This window comes from Rhagoletis pomonella, unplaced genomic scaffold, assembly GCF_013731165.1.
Source record: "Rhagoletis pomonella isolate Grant_MI unplaced genomic scaffold, Rhpom_1.0 Rhpom_scaffold_00004, whole genome shotgun sequence".
In the NCBI taxonomy this organism is placed as follows: domain Eukaryota; kingdom Metazoa; phylum Arthropoda; class Insecta; order Diptera; family Tephritidae; genus Rhagoletis; species Rhagoletis pomonella.
In genome coordinates, this window is record NW_023458558.1 from 59739781 (window position 1) to 59761411 (window position 21631).

At 35.5% G+C, this 21631-nt stretch overlaps 2 protein-coding genes across 2 annotated transcripts; one reads left to right on the forward strand and one right to left on the reverse strand.

Annotated features, from left to right (window-relative positions):
- Nucleotides 1–209: 209 nt before the first annotated feature.
- Nucleotides 210–2553, reverse strand: LOC118737890 (serpin B13-like). The gene is made up of 4 exons (XM_036468702.1): nucleotides 2535–2553; nucleotides 1296–2467; nucleotides 925–1215; nucleotides 210–852 (listed from the first exon to the last, which is right to left on the reverse strand). The coding sequence occupies exons 1-4, from the start codon at nucleotides 2551–2553 to the stop codon at nucleotides 340–342; spliced, it is 1995 nt and encodes a 664-aa protein (XP_036324595.1). The 3' UTR covers nucleotides 210–339.
- An 11278-nt stretch (nucleotides 2554–13831) lies between these two features.
- On the forward strand, nucleotides 13832–15229 carry LOC118738537 (cAMP-dependent protein kinase catalytic subunit 2). Its single transcript, XM_036469473.1, has 5 exons — nucleotides 13832–14029; nucleotides 14106–14335; nucleotides 14397–14562; nucleotides 14633–14910; nucleotides 15013–15229. Exons 1-5 carry the CDS (start codon nucleotides 13841–13843, stop codon nucleotides 15227–15229), a joined length of 1080 nt encoding a protein of 359 aa, XP_036325366.1. The 5' UTR covers nucleotides 13832–13840.
- Nucleotides 15230–21631: the final 6402 nt, after the last annotated feature.

Genomic DNA, 21631 nt, shown 5'->3' on the forward strand with positions numbered 1-21631 from the left:
CAACAACCTCAAGAGGAGAAGCTCGGCGAAACATTAAGCAAAATTTTTAGGGCCAAATATTCTGTTGTATGTTGTTTATTATGTATACCATAGTATACACATTAGATTTTAATTTATTTTTCTATAGAGATGCATACATATACACATATAAAGCCGATCATTTTTCGATCTAAATGCAATACTTCTTACAGTCAAGAAAAACCCACATCTTCTTTAAATTTCCTTTTTTATTCGAATTATTCATGAATCACTTTAGAAAAATTTATATTTCAAAATGAGCTTATCTGTCCTTCACTTATTTTGCGAGTATCAAATATACATAATACCGTTCGCTTAAAACTAAGATTGCTCGAACTCAACTTCAACGGAAATCGGTGACTCCTCCTTTACTTCTGGGTTGTAAATTTTTCCCGCAGCAATCACAAATTCTTCCTCACAGTCCATTATGAAGTACAAGAATGGCCGATTAACTACGATTGACTCCACTTCCGACGCTTCAGACGTGCGACCCTGTGGATTGGAGGCAGTGAGAGCATTCTCGCTGCTACCACTCTCATTAACGCGTACACTAACAAATTGCACTACTTCATCTACATGCAAATCGGGGTCAACGGAGAACAAACTGAGATCAGATTCTTGACGTGCGAAAAGCTTTTTCAAGCCAATGCTCTTCAGCATAGCCTCGGAGCGTGAAGTTTCATCGACTTGGAACTTGGGCATTGTGATACGCAGTTCTTTCTCCTTAGCAAGCGATTTGGCCTTCTTAAGATCTTCGGGTTGCAGCTTACCGATTAGTGAGCGTAGGCCTTCCGTCTCATTCGGCAGCACAATCATCATTGCATATTTTTTATTCTAGAAAAATTAGTAATTAGTTAAATTCACTAAAAATTCGAACAAAAGCTGTAGAGTTGCATTAAAATTTACCTCATAAGGCAGGCAGAATGCTTTTGCATTCAAATAATCCAATTCAGCAACGTGAAACTTTCCTTTCGTTTGCATCATAGGTGCCTTCATTGCATCTTCAGCTGTCATGAAGAAGAAGCTATCCTCATCCGAGACTACTGGACTAAATGTCTTTGCCCACAGACCGGCATAGTACAGGCCATTGAAGAGCAGCATTTTAGTCTTGGAACCAGCATCGCGACCTGTGATGGAGTTAGCGCTCAAGGCATGTGCGATATCCTCCTTGCGGAATAGGCTACGTGCTCCTAGCGCCTTTGTGAAGAATAAAAATACAAAAAAAGTACTTAATTAGTAAATTAGTTAATTTACATTACGTAGTGAAATTGCCTTACCCTTCGTACCGAGCTTATGTGCGACTCGAGTGCAATCATTATCTCGCCCACATTCTTGTTGGCCGTATCAAGCGCGCTCTCTAATTTCTGCAGCGGCAGTGTAACTTTCTCTGGCTCATTGGAGTCCAGCACCTCTTTGATGGGTATACTACCATCTTGATCATCGTCGTAGTGCTTTTGCAATTTCTCCTCCGAATGCACAGTCTCATTGTCTTCGAAATTTAAGTCGTCCTCTCGTTTTGTAATATCCTTCTCAACCAAAGCGTCTTCTTGTTTGGGTATTTCGGCAATATCTGTAGCTTCAGTCTCCTTTAATTGCTCAATTAATTCACCAATGGTGGTAGTACTTTCTGCGGTTTCAGTTGGCTTCGATTGCTCAGCTGTAATTTTATCAGCTTCTTGCTTCGTCACAGCTTCTTTTTCCGCATCATTCTTTTTGATTTCTTCCAATATCACTGGTTTTTCTACATACTGCTTGTCTTCGACAACACGATCGAACTTTGATGCTGCCTTGTCGACCACCTCTTCGCCATAGGTGTCAGTCTGCGTCTGCGCTTGCGTCTGTGTTTGTGTCTCTGTGGCTGCAGTGGCCAAATCAGCATCGGCTCTTAAACGCTTCAAAGTCTCAAAACCGATCACATCTTTGCTGTTGCACACTGAACTGCTCTCCACGTCCGGCGAAGTATTCGGTTCATTCCAGTTGTACTCTTCGGTATTGATGTCTTTTACAGTGACAAAATAATTTTCGCGTATCAATTGCTTGAATTCATCGCGCGCAGAGTTGTTGCGATAGATGTACAACCAGGTTTGGAACGAAGGCAAGGTAGAATATTCTTGGGTTTGGTAGCGCGAGAGTATGCGCTGGAAGGAGGTACGCAAATCGGCACGTTCAGCTGGGAAGCCAAGTGTCTTGCTGAACTCATCGTATGTCTCACCTGCCGCACCCTCCGCTAAGACACCGAGTATGGAGCTAATGCCCAAAGGTGAATAAACTTGATTGGCATCGATATCAGCATTGAATTTCAGCATATTCAACGCGATCTTCTGCGACGCAACGCTAGCGAAGCGCGGCAATGACGGTGCGCTGGCTGCTGCATCTGCAGCAGTGTCCAATGTATCAGTCTTTTGTGTTGGCAGTGCAGCGACGAGTGCGTAGCACAGGCATGAGAGTACTGTGGGAAAACATTTGTTTTGTTGCAGAAAACAAAAACATATTTATGATTATAGACTTTTACTTACACGTAATTTTAATTTCCATAATTGCTGTGCTACTTTCTAAAATTCTAAAAATCCACTATTCCCTCTAATCCAGTTCAAAGTCAACTAAGTGTGTTAACGCGTTGTGCCACTCGTTACTACCTTTTCTTCTACTGTTGACCAGACGAATGTCAAACGACGAATGAAGAACGTTGCTGTAGGCCAAAGAGTTTTAAGAAAGTCAAGCGCTGCAACCATTCTTCACCGCAGAACTAAACAAGAATATGATACGACCAGTTGTTGGTTTGGTACTTTGATCGTGTCTTTATTGTGTGGCAAGCTAAGCGCCAGTGGTACAGAATTGTCAACCGCAACGAAGAACAGGTTATAGCCAATGTGCCACCAGTTACTCACAAATCTACATATAGTAAATATGTATATTGTTTAAATTTTCTTGATTGGAATTTTTTGGCGGATAAATTTTATTAAATCTGCATTATTGGAGCTGTGAATTTTTTAAGTTTTGCTAGAAACTTGTACATACCTCTAGCTTGTAGTGAAAAGTTGCTTAATCTATGTTTTTTAAAGGATAGGAAAAAACTTCTTACAGATTACACAATAAGCTAGCGATATCTCGCATTCAGAAAGAAAAGTAAAAACCCCATTTGTAATATTACCAATTTGTATTAAAAACCTGGCTTATTAGTTTAATGGGTTTGCTAATTTTACTGATGCAAAAGAGTCAGTTCGTTAATACAGTTTTGTATAATCTTGGCTAGAGTTTTGCAAATGGCTTGTTAAATTGTCTACAATTTATAAAAGCCACTACCGGAAAATCATACAATTTTTGCATTTTAATAATTCCCATACTAAGCTTCGTATCTTCTGCCATCATTACATCGGCTCACTAAAACAGTGATGTGTTCTTTTAACCAGACTCACCTACCGATATGTATGTATGTATGTATTTCGACCCACTGAATCCGATACTGAGGTCCGTTCGACTCGTACACACCACTTTTTCCTTTGTTTGCCGGTATCTTACTTCTTTGTCTAATATGTCGGTAGACAATCCGATCTTTTGTTACCAAATTTTTAACGCACAGTTTGGCACCTGACTATTAAAGTAGATGAATATTTACCTCCCTGATTCCACATCCGTAATTCTTTCAAACAGCTTCTTTAATGACAGCCAATTCTGCCTTGTGTTAAGTGCATATTTTTAATTTTTTAATGCACATTATGTGCGCATAATAACGATTTTTTAATGCATAAAAACCCGGGCCCTAGTAATCAGCAACAACAAAAATATAAGAAGCTGCTGTTCATTTTTATTTTTTAGGGTTGGGTTCTCTGGTGCCATAAAAGTTGTAAATAATAATAATAATAATAGTAATAATAATAATAATAATAATAATAATAGATTGGCGCTTACACATATGTTAGTGTTTGGCCGAGCTTCTCCTCCGATTAGCGGCGTGCGCCTTGATGTTGTCACACAAAGAGGAGGGACCTACAGTTTTAAGCCGACTCCGAATGGCGATTGTCGCTGTTTTTCATGGCAGAAATACACTCGGAGGTTTGCCATTGCCTGCCCAGGGACGACTGCTGTTAAGAAAAATCCTTTTTTTCTATATTTTTTTTGCGATATTGCTTTGACCAAGGCTTGAACCCAGGCGTTGCGGAGTGGAAGCGCAAAACTTATTTACGCCGCTTCCCTTACATCGCTATGTTTGGCACGTTCTCGGTCGTGATCTGAGCATCTCTACAACTTTGGCATTTGACGATGCTACGTTTTTTCCACAGAAATTGTTGAAAAATGGCTAAAAGCGTGACAGTGTAAAAATTGTACTCATTTTTTCCTAATTATTTACAAGATACAATTTTTTAAAAACTATTTATGTAAAAAATGTGGGAAATTAAATTCTCTATAAATTTGTATTAAACCATTTTTTACGGAAAATGCCAAATAAGCTTGCAAATCGCAAAAAAACAAGAAAAAACTAAAATCCAAGATGGGGGAATATTGCCATATGAAATTTAGGGACAAGACTTTGGATCCATGATCTGCGTATCAAACGGAGGTAAACTGCATCAAAAAATCGCTACTAAAAATTTGTTTCTTCGTAGCAATTTCGTCTAATTTTGCTGGGCTAATACATACCCAAATATGTTTGTTACCCATGTAAAAAGGAAATGATTCTGCCTTGAAACCTAACTGGTATTATTATTTTGATTGAAAGCAGAAGTGCGCAATACTCAAAGTAAATTTGCTAAGTATTGGTTGAGTGTAAAGACTGTTTTTCAATAATTTGAATAAAAACGATATGAGTTGTTATTACCGCAATATTCATATTCCAAAGAAGAAATAGGTCAATTGGTAAAACGACACAAAAATTATCCACAATGAAATAGAAAATCTCCAAAGAGAATGCCGAAAACCACGCATTGGACTTTCTAATGGGCGCAGCTTTCGTCGCAGCCAAGCAATTAACGGCGATGCAGAGAACAACATAGAGCCGTATAAGCTAGTCGTTGAACGTGCCTTAAATGTCTGATTGGCGAGATAACCGATTTAATGGTTAATTGGAAAGCTTCTCTACTTTGATTTGAAGCACAAATATTAATTGCATACGACAACCATAAAATTCAATTTATATTACAGCATTCATAGAAATTTTCTCTTTCAGCAATTTATGTACCTACTAATTTTCGACCATTCGCAGAACGCATTTGACTCGTAAATCGGTGAATGTATTGGAAATTAGTTTGGACTTGAACTTCATGCGCTGCCAACTAACGCCGCTGTACACATTGCTGGCACAAACTTCGATTAACCCAGTTTATATGTAAATTAACCGACCAAGCCAAATATTGTACGCGTAGGAGCCAACAAAGTATACACAAAAACAGAAAATTTGTAAAAAGAAGTATACACCAACAACAGCAACGCACGCAGCGTCACAAATTGAGGACAATGAACTTGCCAAGCGAAATTGAGCTTTTTGTTTACTGCTTTGCATTTAAGTATTTCTTTATGTTATTATTTTCAATATGTATCAAATTTTTTTACGCTTTCTGTTTGCTATCTTTTTTGGTTTTTATTTAAATTTTCTTTTTCTCTTACTATTTGTTTTCGAACCGCTTTTCGGCGCTATACGTACGAAGAGGTCGTTCTTGCAATGCGTTAAGTGTTCTGTGTAATAAAACCAGTTTTTCAACCTGAATTTGAAGGCGAGGTGCGCGGATCGCTGAGTTAAATTGGCATCTCTAGAAGATCACGGGATTCTGTGCAGTAACACGATATTGCGATGAGCTTGTTGCGGTGCGTGAGTGCAGTGAGCTTTGTTACAGATTTGCTTATATGTATTATGTATGTAATACATACTATGTATGTATGTATGTGTGTATCGTTACCTTAATATAGAGAGGCCCCAACTCTTTTTCTTTCGAAATCCAGCTTCATAGAGAAGGCTGGCTGATTTTTTCTTAACCCTCTAATAGAATTAAAAACATTTATAGCAACATTAAATTGCATAGAACCTTTAATAAAAAACAGTGTTTGAAAGAAATTCGAAACTAAAAACCTGTACTTTTTATTAGATTTTTAAACTACTATGTGAAGAAAAAAAATGTTAGATACCTTGGGCTTTTCTATATTAACTTAGCGGGGAAACACTTCTCTGCCATGCTGAATGATAACACTAAAATTTTTCCAGTAGGTGAACGCTAGCTCCAAGTAGACGCTCAAGAAATGGATTTCCCACCACCAGATTATGATGAGGTACAAATAGTAATCACGCGGCTGAAAACCAACAAAGCTGCTGGAGCTAACGTTCTGCGAGATGTTGATAAGAATACATTTGGTCAGACAAATGATAAGCCAGGGAAATGCCACCTCGGTACTCAAGTCACTATTGACGGTTGTATGTTCGAAAAAGTAGAGGACGACAGCTCAGAAATCCAATGAAGATTCGCAAACTATAGACTACAAGCAAATAAATCTCATAGTCTCCATTGCTCTTTGAAATTTGGTACGTTCCCACGCAAGTGCACGAAAAACGCTACAAAAAACAGAATTCTCATGTCCCGATTAAGGTCCATCAAAACAATCAACGCCATAATTAAATATTTTCTTTTTAGTTGTATTCGTCGCCTAAACAACGGTAAACAACCCTTGAAGTGCAATTGCGTGGAATTTTAAAATGCACCTCAGCTTCCACTCGAGTAGTTACCGTCGAAATTTGTCAACTTTTTCTACACATCAACGCAACCAAAAACCAAAGTCATCAGCCCCTTAGGGATTGACACACAGTTCAGCCTTCCGCGGAAACAACTGATTCCTAACAAACTCTCTGTAACCAGCTGGTTGGCATTTTCTTTCATCAGTCTCATCATTATCATTATTTTTACTGTCATTCTACTACAATATTATCATTATTATTTTCATTTATTATTAACGGTGTATCGTTTCGCGTGTGCCAACACACACGTTTAAGTACTCAACAGTAACTCAAGCGTAAGACAGCGCTTGTGCTTTGCATCGTGATTGAAATACAAATAGGGGTATTCACGATCCGGTGCATACGGTGCATAGATAGCATAAATAGCATGATTGGATAATTTAGTTGTTGTTTCATGTGTTCAAACAATAACAACCAATGCTATCTACGCACCATGCTAGACAGTATGCACTGGATCGTGAATACCCCTAATAGCTACATATATACTTTACAAAGTAAACGTAAATGTATGCACATACACACTTGCATACATGTAAAACTTGCCGAACTACATATGGAAATTTATACATTGAACAGTTGCCCTATTTACACAATCGCCACGTGTCCTGCGTACCGCAACAAATCCTGTTAAAAATGACTTTGTGGAACAACTCCAATGCAAACTTTGTCGTATATCCTGTTAGCTCGCCAACAAGTCCTTATGACATGTGATGACAGTGCGTAAGTTCTATAAGGTGCCTTTTATTCTCAAATGCAGCATTTTGATATGACTGTACGTATTTTGAAGCAATCAATTTTATTTATTAAGAAGTTACCAAATCATCTCCGAATAAAACAGGTTCTCTTTAAAATGTATTTTATACTTCGTTAAAGATCCATATTTTGCAAATATATCAGAAACTATCCAGACCCATAACGCGAATGTGGTCTGATCTATCTCGAAAAATTAGCCTACATAATTTGCAAATAAAAATGGCTGCTCATAAAAAATATCAAAATTAATTAGATAATATTTTAAAGGATGTATGTAGCTAATTTGTTTATTTATTTAAGTCTATGAATATACATTTGTCCTTACAGACTAGGTGCAAATTTCGAAGTAGAGTACGTTGTCATATTTTTAGAAAATTATATGGGCACCTTAGAAACAGAATTCCTTACAATCTAAATTTTAGTACATCTTGCAAAAGGAGCATTGCTCGCAAACTTAGTTTTAAACTTTTCCAAGTAAAAAGGGAAAGAATTGCGAAGATTACGTTTGGGAACATTGAAGCTAATCCTCTCGAAAAGATATGGAGAATCGATCTCGATATTAACAATGTTATATATAAAAGTATATGAAAAGAGTCTACGGGTTTCCAATGAATTAAGATTAATTAACATAAGACGAGAAGGATGGAAACTTCAAGGACCGAAGAGCCAATTTAAGTAATGAATAAATAAATATCTCTTGCACGCGCTTAATTCTAAATCTAAAAGGAATTTATGGACAGCATATTCAAGATGCGAACGGATCAGACTTGTGAATAATAGCTTCAAGGTATATGGATCAGATAATTTCGTTGAATTACGACGTACAAAGCCAAGCATGATTTAGTAATGATGGAATTGATATGGCCATTGAAGGAAACCTTTTGATCGAATATAACACCATGTTGTAAAGTCCTATTGGAGATGTTATACGGAGTGCTAAGAACATTGAGAGTTTTTGTGTATGTAACTTAAAAACATTTCTTTTTTTATATTCAAGAAAAGGCGCGATTTCTAACACCATAAGTGCAGAGCATTTAACTGCAATTGGTGTTTTATCATATCTGAAGGGTTTTCAATCACGGAGAATACTTTTAAATCATCCGCATAGAGTAAAAAATTCCCATATGAGAAACAACTGCTTATGTCATTGATAAATAATAAAAGTAATAACAGACCTAAGACGCTAACTTGTGGGACCCCTGAAGAAGCCACAGCAAGTTCAAAACCCACAAGAAAATCTTTTGTATCAATATAATATGTCCTTAACCCTGACAAAGCAAGATATGTATTTTGAGCTTCCCTACTAAATGCTAACTGCTCCTTGGTAGATGGATTCCTAATGATAAAAGATTCGATTGTGAATGAATTTAGGTGTTTTAGTCTTAAAGCGGAGTCAGCTTACATAATCTGTCTTATCTTATTTTCGTGTTAAAGAAACATTATACATAGCTAGGAGTTGGAAAACCCGCAAATTTCTAAAACACCACCAACTGTCAAGTCAAAATGTACAGGGGGCTCTTTTCTAGAAGTGACTCGAGGATTGCGGTTGAACAAGTTCCCATTGAAGCAATGACGTGGAGTGAAGTTAGCCTTTGAAGTTGATTTCAACCTGATAATGCTGCTTTTTGTAGTGCTTTGACATCCAGAATGCGAAGCCATAAGCAATGTACAATTCGGATGGATATCATACGATTAGCCATTTATTAACTTAGAGTTCAGATCCCATGTACATCCAAGAGTCTTCTACAGGCCAAGGCGGCTAGGATGTGTTTACTATAGTTGCGTCTGGATGGGAAGTCCAGCTTTGTCTCATACCAAGAGTAATTCCTAAATATTTAACTTTGCCGTAGTATTCAAACCCTTTCTCCCAAAAGGGAAACCGAAACAAAAATGCGGTTTATACTTTCTTCAGACGGGTACAATACCTGAGTACCAAATTGCTTTTTGATATTGTCTATTTAAGTTCTGTTTATATTTAAATATTTATCTTCTTCTACAGATTTGGCTCTTCTAACAATTTTCAATACCTTTGGCTTTTAAATTTTCTTTTACAACGACGACGACTTCTGGTAATTTTACTCAAATTGTATTTTATTAGTTATCACGTCTAAATGTCAAATCTTTTACGATGCGACTTTTCGGCAGCAAACATAACTCTTTTAGTTTAATACATTGCTGAAACAGCTGAAATTTTCATTAGCCAAAATATTCCAATTCGTGGGCACTTTTAATTTTCGCCCAAATGATGCTTGGCTGTGTGTATGTATGTATGTACTATGTGTTTGTCCAAGTACAAATGTTGTGGGCTCGTAAAAGTTTTTACGATCCTTCTACGTTCTGCATACGTGAGGCGAAGTGCAACAAAGTTAGGTGATACAGATGTACTATTTATACATTTGAGTAGGTTTGCAGAGCTTGTGGCTACTTATGCAGTTAATCCATGCTGATACAAATATTTGCATCCGGCATCGAGGATTTTTAAATTATCTTAGAAATGCTTAAAATAACGCCAAAGTATGTAGCGAAAGATTACACGAAATTTTTGAGGTGATTGAATTAGAATGGACGATACAAATAGTGTATGTTAAATAACGGTCAACTCCGCTATTCCATATTTGGCAGTTGCATGCTGTGCCAGAATGAGGAATATATGTATACATATATGTCGAATATTTACCATATGTATATATGGGAATATTTACAGGCCATACTACGAATTTTATCGATTTTACAGATAATAAAATCAGTGCGATTTTTTTTTTTTTTTCAAATACATATTGTTCACATTGAGGATTAATGACTAAAATACCCTCTGATTGGGAACTATACAAAACGGGACTATAAACCCGACATCCAACAGTCTAAGAGGTATTATCTTATTACATTAAACGAGCAATTCTTGTATATATATATATATCCATAGGGTTCTCGGAAACGACTCTAACGATTTTGATGAAATTCCGTACACAGATAATGTTTTGGATTTTAAGGTTATCTGAACAGGTAGATACTATCCCCGAGAATACTCGTATAAGATTGCCACCTGTTCGAAATTAACTACAAATTAATTAAAACATCATAATATGGGAATCAACTGGAATGTATTTTGAATATCCCTAAAAAAATATATTTTTAACAGTGTTGCCACCTAATTTGAATAGCATATTTATTTTTTTTTTTTTAGAAAAAGGTAAAATATTACTTTACTATTCATGGGTACCAAGAGAAAGTTCTTAAACAATGCTTTCCCTACACTCAGAAAAAAGAATTTCCTTAAATCAAGAAAACCGTACCCTTATTTTCGAGTTACTGTTTTTTCCTTAATATTACTAAAAAATTACTCAATTTCAGACATTTTTCCTTAACTTAAAAATAGGGCGTCATTAATTTCAAGAAGTAAGTTTACTCAATATAAGTAATAATTTCCTCAATATAAGTAATAATTTCCTTAAATAATTTTGAATTTTGTCAGTGCTGTCAAGACAAAGTTAATGGCTTTCCTGGAGGTGGTTGGAGTAAGGTATGTCAATTATTTCAAGTTAAATATAAATTAGAAATTGTAAAATTAATTTCATATATGGAAAAACCTAAATACTCAAATAACATAAAAAATAGATTAGATAAATTTGTTTTTTTTAACTACAATTAAAAAAATACAATTATAAAGAAAAATAAAAATTAAAAATATATGTAGTAAAAAAAAAAATTCCTGCTCTGGGACTCGATCCTTGCTTCTCTCGACTAGCACTCCAAAGCTTTGCTCTGTCGGCCAATGCCACTGTTTGAGCACCGCGAGCAAAATCACATACTTATTCCTTTCACAGGGGATGAAATGGCAAGTAAATTTTTCCTAAAAACTAATGCCGAATTTCCAATAGGCATTGTTGAAATGACAAAAGATGTATGCCATTTAAAAAAATGCCATGTGGAAATGAACTTAATGACTATTTTTCTAATGTAATGACACGATTTTTTTTTAATGCTCGACTTTGTCATTTGTCATTTTTGCTATTTAATGCCTAGTGGAAATCCAGCATAAGGAATTGTGTTTTCCTTAAACTGAGTCAACTCGTTTACTCATATTAAGGCAGCCATGTCTTTGGAGCCATTTCAAGGTAATATTTCCTTAGAATAATATACTTTTTTCTTAGCATCAAGGAATGTTTTTTCGGATTGTATATACAAAATGTTATCCCTTGGGACAATAGTGTACTTATTTTCGGTTTTACACAATTTATCTAAAACATCGCAACATGCATATCAAATGAAAGGTATTTTTGCGAACTTTGGTCGGAAAATATTTCCCATCAGGGTAGCCACGCTTCTATTTAATACAAATTTTTATTTTTTATTATTTTCAATTAGCATTTTTTATGTATACACAGTACATATACGCTCAAGATATGTACCATTCATTCCACAGTATTTCGGAGTAGGGTTGCCACCTAAATTTTGGATTAAGAAATTTACTTAATAGATATCGAAATCCATTTTTTTTCAAAATATTTTTTTAAGCAATCCAAATCTTGAAAACTTTTAAAATTATATGCGCTCCGGGCAAAACTCGGTCAACCTGGTACTTGGTAGCGTAGACGGATGCCTCTAAATGTAGACGTGTGCTTTCTAGGTACCTTTTGGCTATTTGAGAGAGGTGGCTGTCAAGGTTCTTTTCGGTGCCCATTTTCCATGTAACCTAGTCGCAGGAGAAGCCTCAGATTTGGAGACCCGTTTTAGTGACCTGTTGTGTAAGCCCAGCCTTGTTTGGTAGATAAGGTCCTTAAAACCTTTCACTTCCGCGGGACCAGGTAGTATTCCACCTGCCATGTGCACCGCGGCCTCCAAAGTGATCTATTGTACATCGCCCTACGCCTTATATGGGGAAGTCAGTTTCAGAAGCTATGTCGTGTCACTTGATGTCTTCAATCTGCGCGAGTTGCGTTATGCAAGGGTTTATGCCTGGATCTTGGAGAGTGGAAACTGCATGGCGGATGAGCTAGCGAGAAAAGGTACCCTTAGACTCACCGAGCAAGGAGTGAGTAGGAGTACCTTTAATTGCAAGCTCACTAGCTTTCTGGCCGGAAGTGGGCTGGAGGTGGTCGAAGAAACTTTTGTGTTCACAATACCGCAACTCTCAATTCTGATGGGTATATTGGCTGTCATGTCAAGATCGCAAACTTTTGGAGCATTCAGGAGAAAGATTCTACGAAAAATTTACGGGCCTTTGCGCGTTGGCTACGGCAAATACCACAGACGATAAAAAGATGAGCTTTTTAACGACATAAACCTAGTTCAGTGAATTAAAATACAGCAGCTCCGCTGGCTGGACCATGTCGCGAATGGCCAGAAACGCTCCAGCTTTAAAAATATGTATCGTCGATCGCATTGCTGGTAGCGGAGGAAGAACTCATTTGTGATGAAAAGACCAGCTGAAGAAGGAATTGGATTCACTTGGCCTTTTCAATTGCTGTCAGTTGGCACTGAAAAGAGACGACTAAGGTGCGGTATTAGAATCGGCCAGAATCGCTTAGGCTCTTACAAAAAATAAGAATTGACTGCAAACTGTCGAATAATTATTCACGTAATCAGAATCTTAGTAACGAAGCTGCTTAGAGGACGAGAGGGCTTTTGCAAGCCTACGATCTAACCACCTTGGATCGGACCAGTCCTCAGAAGATATCCGGCCCTGACATCTATCGCCTGGGAAACATCTTTCTTTTTGACACACATCGCTTTTCGCTATGATTCAGCAGTTAACGTTCGTAGTGGTATTATAAAGGACTGGTCTAAGTGCTAGCCTATTTAGGGCAACCAATTTAGCCTAGGCTAACTTACTCATATCTCTTTCTATAGTCGCAACTAAAATTCCTTTTATATTCAAAATTTTTCATCCTTCACCAATTAAATATTTATTGTTTATTTAAACCCCACTTTTAGCTAAATAATGGCTAAGTACAAATTTGTTTATAATCACAACACCAGATGTTCTTGCTTACATATCGACGGCTGAGTGGAAGTTCGAAAACGCCTTATTTCAGAAAACTTTTCAAGAATGCTATATTTCAAAATTTGATTGAAGAACGCCCCATGTTTTTATCATGGAACGCCCTATCTGAGAATTTAATTGAAGAATGCCGTATTTCAGAATTCGGTTCAAAAAGGCCCTAGAAGTTTGAATGAATTCACGCAGCACTCTAATATGTATGTATGTATATTGAATTTCCTTTAAGAATTCGGAAGAAGCATAGAGCAATGTTTGAAGTTTCAAAAGAAAAGTATAACAATTTTGAAAGATTATTTTTTTTTTAATTTTTCTCAGATATTTTAAAGTTAGCTTTTCCGCTTTATCGTAAAATGAATAAACACGGACGTATGAGTGCACCAATGATCATTTTCAATCCTTCGGTGGATTATGAACTAGTGCTTACACTCTTTCTGGAAGAATTCAATGGACGCTGGAATAATGTAGCTCCATCGACAGATACCGGACTTGAAGGTTTCGAAGAAGTTGCTACACTTGGTTCCGGTTCATTTGGCCAAGTGGTAAACAAAAAAATCGCAGGAATTCACATTTTAGTTTCGACTGATTTTAATCCCATATTTTTAACCGCTTAATTAGGCACTAGCGAGGGAGAAGACCTCAGGCGATTTATATGCAGCTAAAATAATGCTAAAAGATAAAATCGTCAAAATGAAGCAGGTGGCGCATGTTCACAATGAAAAGCGTGTCTTGGCGTGCATAAGATTCCCCTCGCTTATTTGTTTGGAATTCTCACGAAAAGATTTCGATCACATCTACCTGGGCTTGCCGTTCATCAATGGCGGTGAACTGTTCACATATCATCGCAAGTACAGACGTACAGCTTGGCACAAACAAATTCAACATATTTAATTCCGTGTTGTCGTTTAGGATGCGCAGATTCAAAGAGAAACAAGCGCGTTTCTATGCTGCTCAGGTATTTCTTGGTCTGGAATATTTGCATTTTTTGCATCTGATCTACCGCGACTTGAAGCCCGAAAACATAATGCTCGATGGAAGAGGTTATATAAAAATAATCGATTTTGGATTTGCAAAGGTTTGCTCTATTTTCTTTTATTTAGAGCATGGTTCTCACTTTTATCTCTAAATTACTACTTTATAAGCAGAAAGTTCAGGCACGCACCATGACCTTATGTGGCACACCCGAGTATCTTGCGCCCGAGGTCATTCAGGCTAGACCCTATTGCACATGCGTGGATTGGTGGGCATTCGGCATTTTCTTGTACGAAATGGTTTTTGGATCCTCGCCTTTCGCGCCCTTCAATCGAGATATAATGGTGATGTACGGGAAAATCTGTGAAGGCGACTACAAAATGCCACAGAAGTTTAGTAGCGCACTCAAGGACTTGATCGACAATTTGTTGCAAGTTGATTTTTCTAAAAGGCAAGTATTTAAAAATACAACTTATTGCTAAAAAAATATCGTTTGAAAGCTTTAAGCTAATATGTATGTATGTATTGATAAAAGTATTAACTTCTCAATAAGGTTTGGGAACTTAGTGAATGGCAATAAAGATATCAAGAGTCATGAATGGTTCAGATCAGTCGATTGGTATGGGATACTTAATCAAGAGCTGCAAGCACCGTATGTTCCACAAATACACCAACCTGATGATTTATCTAACTTTGAACGGTATCCGAGGTCCAAGAAAACGCCTAAGTCGAAATCGTGTCTATATTGTGATGTTTTTTCGGAGTTTTAAATTGGTTTTATTGTTTTTTTTTCTTATTTATTTTATGCATGGCGCCATGGTTTTATGTGCACAGAAACAATCTGATCGCAGAGGCACTGGTTGTTCACTAGTTTCAAATAAATTTTACAATAGTACAGTTGCCCTATTTTTTTATTTTCGATATAATTTCCGTTTTATAATATAACCAATACTGTATTTTAATATGCTCCAAACTTCGCATAGGACCTCAAAAACGTATTTAGGAAAAAAAACCAAACCTAACCCAACACATTATATACCAAGTTTTATAAGCAATTTGACATAAATAAGCGAATATTGTGTAAAAAATACAAATCATTTAATATTATTTTAATTCAGCTGAATTCTTTTTTTTTCAAGAGTACCCAAATACGAACATCTCATCGCGCCTCAATCGCCAAAATTTCTCACTTAAGAACCAAGAAAACCTCTGTTATTTCTTTATTTTCCATCTGAGTGAAAACAGCTGTTACTCGCCCCAATTATTCTTTCCCCATTCCACTCTAATCCCCATGTTTGGTGTGATGTGACATGCCACAAAATGTCACCAATTAAAATTTTTTCTGGTAATGTGGTATTTTCTTTGTCGTTGAATATAATTTGAAAGCACCAATCACACACACACTCATAATATTAAAGAAAAAAAGCACTTATCAAATGTTTTCAATTTGGCGTTATTCTAAGCAATTAATTACTCAATTTTGTTCGTATTCTCCGAATAACAGCTGTAAAACAAGCAAAGCAAGTGTTCGAATTAGTTGGTGAAAATTTCCGCTTTTCCCATGTAAAGGCATCGAGATATCAAAGGCGATTTCTTTGCAGTTGATTGCATTATGTACATACATGCCTACATATGTTACAAGCAACAAACAGATGTTTTGCATTTTTTGTTAATTTTAAAGCCATTTCCATTGAACGGATTGCTTAAGTCTTGTTTATGTGTGAGTATAAAAATGCGAGCATACATGCGTACATACCCTGTAGTCAAATTAACTAGTTGTTACGTACCTCACAACTAGTATGAACCGCATGCCCAACTAGTCAGCCAACTATCTTTTTTCCATGCAATCAACTGGTATTTTTAACACGGGGATGTCCTATGAGATGGCAATTGTCAGATTTCGGTCAGAAATATACCAGTCTTATACTAGTTCAAAATAGACAGAAATATACCACTACTTTGGGAGTCAAAAAATAAAATGAATTCATGAATATAAAATAAAAAAATTTTAAGTACAGTTTAATATATTAAAGATTTTTATTTAGATTTTAGATTTGCCAATAATTAGAGTTAAATTTTTTGAGTATTAATTAAAAGCAAAAACAAATACATAGATATTTCAAACTTTCGAATATAAAAATAAAAATGCATTTTTCATTATACACATGTTGTTAGAAGTAAAGGTTTCCGGTACAATAAATTCTATATTTTTATCTTTTTTAATAATATTGAATATGCAAAAAACATTTTAGTTAAAAATAAAATGAATACTTTAGATAATTTTTGAGTGAACTAAAATAAAAATAAAAGTTTTCATTCAAATAAATTAAAGTCATTAACTTTGCACATTTCAGTCTATTATTTTTGAATATTAATAAAAGTAATAATAAATATTTAAAATTTGAGATTTGGATAAGATTAGAATAAATAAATAGTTCAAGCTGTTATTAAATATTCTTAATTTTTTATATTTTTATTGAGCTTTGTACCACGATTGTTTATTAGGAAAAATTGAAAAAGCAACAAAGTCTAAGCGGTAGAAGTTATAGTACTATTTCAGAGATCACCACATCTCTTCATCAGATCTCTTTTTTCTAAACTTCAGCAGGGATCGAACCTGCGTAATCGATGTTCAAGGTCAGAAGCGTTAACCACTGAGCTATGAATAAGGAAATGAATTAGCAACAAGAGTTTACGGGATGTACATAGCTCAGTGGTTAACGCTTCTGACTTGAGCATCGATTACGCAGGTTCGATCCCTGCTGAAGTCTAGAAAAAAGAAGTCTGATGAGGAGATGTGGTGATCTCCTAAATAGTGCTATAACTTCTACGCTTAGACTTTTTTGCTTTTTCAATTTTTTCTAATAAACAATCGTGGTACAAAGCTTAGTAAAAATATTAATAATAAAATGTTAATAAGCCACAATAACATTGACAAATTCTTAATTTTTGTCCATAGTTTGACTTGTTGATTGGTAATAAAAATTAATCAAATAATTATATTAATCGTGTAATTAATAAAAGTTAAAAATAATTTAAAATTATCAAAAATAACAAAATAAAGATGTAATAAAAATTAATGAATTAATTAACATTTTTTTAGTAAATAATTATTAATCATTAAAAAGGTGCTAATATCGGTATTTAATCATTTAACGGCTATCCAAAAAAACATTCTTTAATTAATAATCGTTATGGATATTAAGCATTACTTAATAGGTTTGGTATAATTGAATGCGTATTCGATTGAATGGTTTACAATATACCCAAATAAAAGATGTAATATTTTGTGTACTCTATTTTACTATTAAATTGTCGAAGTCAAATAAAACAGGGCATGAATACATAAATCGGTTTGTACTTGGTACAAGTCTGGTCATTTTCGAACTAGTTCGGTTTCTGTCGGGAAATTCTAGTTGTAAACTAGTAATTTTCCTGACTTGTTTGGGATTTCACTCCAGGCTAAATACATATATATATATGCACATATGGGTATTTCCTGGGTTACGGACGCGACATTCGTACGACTTTAGAGTTAAATAAATCATACAAAAACTGAAGTCACTTGTAAAAAAATTTGCTGTTGTGTAGCTTTTATACCGTCCTTTGGTTGACAGAACACTAGGTGCGCTTGGAACACTGAAGTCGAGAAAATCGATGAAAAGTAGGGCATAACGGACGCGACAAAAAAAGAAGTGATTTCAGAGTACATGTTAAAACTAAGCAAAACTCAGCGAATCGTGTAAGGTTTTCCTTTATTAAACATTCTTTAAATAAAGTCTAATTATGGACCGTTACAACCAATTCATTTTTAATCAGAAGCAATTTGTTGTTGATTTAATTTTGAATTAAAATCTGGTAACGGACGCGACATATCGGACGCGACAGATTTTCCCCCCATACAATATTTTTACTAGTAACACATACTAAATTTAATTTTTTCAGTTCTTCTCTCCACATTTTCCCGTTTTCAAAACCTCTTTTCGCCATCTGAATGCGAAATATAAAGTTATAAAGCCGTTTAAATTCATTTACTTGCATTTTCGGTTTCCTTTTTTGGGGAAATGCCCATATGTGTGTGTGTGAAAAGCATTTACGTGCATGTATTCAACTGAAGTGCAGCTGTGAAATATTTATGGCCCAAAGCTTAGAATAAGCACTCGATTTATAATGACTAATATTCGTCTTAGTAAAACTTTTCCAGTTTTTTATAATCACATGGATCTAGGTAGTCAGTCCGCCAGAGTAGCATCGTTGGCCCATTTGTAATAAGTATTCGATGAATATAAAAAAGGCATGGCTCTGTCCAAAATTCGAAAAAGCTTTGAGTCGAATACAATTACTTTTAAATATTTTTTTCAACAACTAGCGAATACCCGACGTGCTTCACTGTGCCTTAAAATAGTAGAAGATCCGAACAAGGCCGGACCGTCACCCATCTGTTTTATAGATGAAATCTATTATGTATGAAATTTGACGTGTTATGAAATATTTCGCGGGTGGGTTGGCTGAAAACAACAAATTACATATGTATGTGTATACTAATCGAAAGCATAAAGGTATCCACACACCTACGCGAATATGTCGGTGCGAATCTGTTCCGACAAAAATTACAACAATGCCGATCATAGTTTTAACTGAGGAACCACACACTTGTACGATTTTGCTGCAGCGATTAATTCGAACATTCACAGTTCTTCTTTTGGTCGTGCCGAAATCGAAGACTGCCGCGTTTTGAGAACAAAAAAGTCAATAGAAGGATTTTACAATACTAAAACAAATTTGAACGTAAGAAAACAATATATATTTGATGCACAGATGTGTACGTACTTGCGTTTTCGAAGCAGTAACGTCTGTAGCAACAAAAACCGTGCGGATTCGTTGCGACAGAATCACGTAGGTGTGTGGATGCCTTAAAGTCTATTCGGACCTGAGACCAAAAGTATTTTTGTGTTCTTACTCCAAAAACTCTTATGGCTTCAGTCATAAAAAATTAAATAGATTTGAAGAGCTTTTTCGAAGTGATATTTTCAAACAAATTTTCGATTTATGGAACAGAATTAATTTTTTATGAATACGGGCTTTACTTAATATACTATTATCGAAAGTATTTAATCCTGGAAATTTAATTTAAACTCTTATGGCTAGATTCTACATATCGTGCACTTTCTTCAAAGTATTCAGTATTTACGTTATCATATCACTTTAACTGAATTAAATTTTTCAAAGGGGTGGCAACCCGTATACTTTCTTAAACCTCTTTAGTTTAATACCCGTATTTCTTTTATTTTATCAATTTAATAATTGAATACAAATTTTCAAACAGGTGGCATCCTCCTCAAAAATATTTTTGGCAGTATCCTTTCCTAAACCTTTTTTTTAATACCCATATTGCAATATTTAATTAATCTTATTAAATAAATAAAATTAAAATTTTCAAATTAGTGGCAACCTTATATAAACATATTTTCGATCGTAAGCCTTCTTAAACATGTTTCTTTTGACAGCCACATTTCAATACTTGCTTTATCTTATCAATTTACTTCAACTGCAAATTTCAAACAGGTGGCAACTCTCTGACTATTACTTTTCCTATATTTTACGTTCCACTCTTATCAATGCATCGGTGAAAACTGCGCTCCATTCCATGCATAAGACAGAAAAAATGTTCCGAAAATTGTTGATTTGGCTTCTGTTGTTCTTATAAAGACCTATAATGTACAGACATCGGCCTTTTACAACTTTATTATATGTATAGATTTTATTGAGCTTGAGGCCGTTTCTAATGAAAAATTATGTGGAAAAGCAACAATAATTAACACATAGCAGAAGTTATGGAGCTCCACATCTCCTCATCAGACATCTTCATCGAGTTCACTGGGATATGAACTCGCAACTCCTGAGTTCAAAGCCACTGAGCTAAGTTCGTCCGGTAAACTGTTGTTGCTTTTTCCACTTTTTCTTTTGGTCAACCCAATTTTCCCTGCGTTTTACTTAAGTACACCATATTTTTTTTACATATATGCATCCGGAAGCGTATAGTAACCTTGCTTTCATACGAAAATATGCAAAGGATTTTAAGGATTCTTGCCTCCAAAAAACTCTATAATTCTATAGCACATTTACAATTAGGAAATGCCTCTATTATGTAGAAAAATGTCTCTTCATTTTGCACTTAAATTGCTAAAATTTCTTAACCGATACGATCTTAATATTCCCGTTGGAAACGTATGAGTCTTTTATCACTTAAAAACAAAAGGTGTGTCCATCTAATCTTGTTTATTTTCGACCTCCACTCTGGCTCCATGAATTTCCTACACCTTCATGACGAGTCAGGTTTCCATGTGCCACCTACTCAGTACGTGTGCTCGCATCTACCATTTCATAGATCCCCAGTATGTATTTTATATTTTGTTAATTGGGTTTACATATTCATCTCGAAAAAGAGTAATGATTTCATATGTCTTAAAATTACAGCTAAAGCTTCGAATGCGTAATGAATTGGCTACATTTCCTTTCAACTAAACAAAAAATTTCTTCCTAAACTTAGCCCCTAAAGAAAAATATTTCCCTTGCACTTATTTTACTCGTATCTTACTCAATTTAAATATTTGTTTATAGTTTTCTCTGAAATCGTATACAATTTATTAACAATAGCCAAACTTTTAATAGATTACCAGCAATTTAGCTCGATTCAAAAACCCAGCACTCCATACATTTTCGTCGCTTACCTCTATTTCAGAGTATCAGACGGAGAGCCCACAAGGCATATAGCACACGTTGATTCCAACAACAAAAAGTCAAGCAAGCAATATAAAGCTGCAAGTACCTACAACATGGCCACGCAAAGCTAAAGCAAACAGGACCTTTACCGAGGAAGACATACAATAGAAATCTTGAAGGAAGGGAAGCTTGGCGCCGGACTGTCGGGCGCCAAAAAGCAGAGGTAAAATCAGGAGTTGCTCGAAACTATGATTATGGTGATGACGATTACAAAAACAAACACAATACAGTAAAGTGGCAGGCAATGGCAGTGTGTATGTACTACATTGAACTGCGAATGGGGGACTGGAGCGCACTACGCAAAGCAATGCAAAACAACAGGCAACGACAAGATGCTGGAGACGATGATGTTTCATCTTTTCCACATGAAAACTCACGTAACAAAAATT

Excerpts from the sequence above, each read along its gene's own strand:
- LOC118738537 (XM_036469473.1), top strand. The coding sequence starts at position 13,841 with ATGAATAAACACGGACGTATGAGTGCACCAATGATCATTTTCAATCCT. Across the intron at positions 14,336-14,396 it reads CTGTTCACATATCATCGCAA|GATGCGCAGATTCAAAGAGA; the intron begins GTACAGACGTAC and ends GTTGTCGTTTAG. Across the intron at positions 14,563-14,632 it reads TCGATTTTGGATTTGCAAAG|AAAGTTCAGGCACGCACCAT; the intron begins GTTTGCTCTATT and ends CTTTATAAGCAG.
- LOC118737890 (XM_036468702.1), bottom strand. Across the intron at positions 1,216-1,295 it reads ACATAAGCTCGGTACGAAGG|GCGCTAGGAGCACGTAGCCT; the intron begins GTAAGGCAATTT and ends TTCTTCACAAAG. Across the intron at positions 853-924 it reads CATTCTGCCTGCCTTATGAG|AATAAAAAATATGCAATGAT; the intron begins GTAAATTTTAAT and ends TAATTTTTCTAG.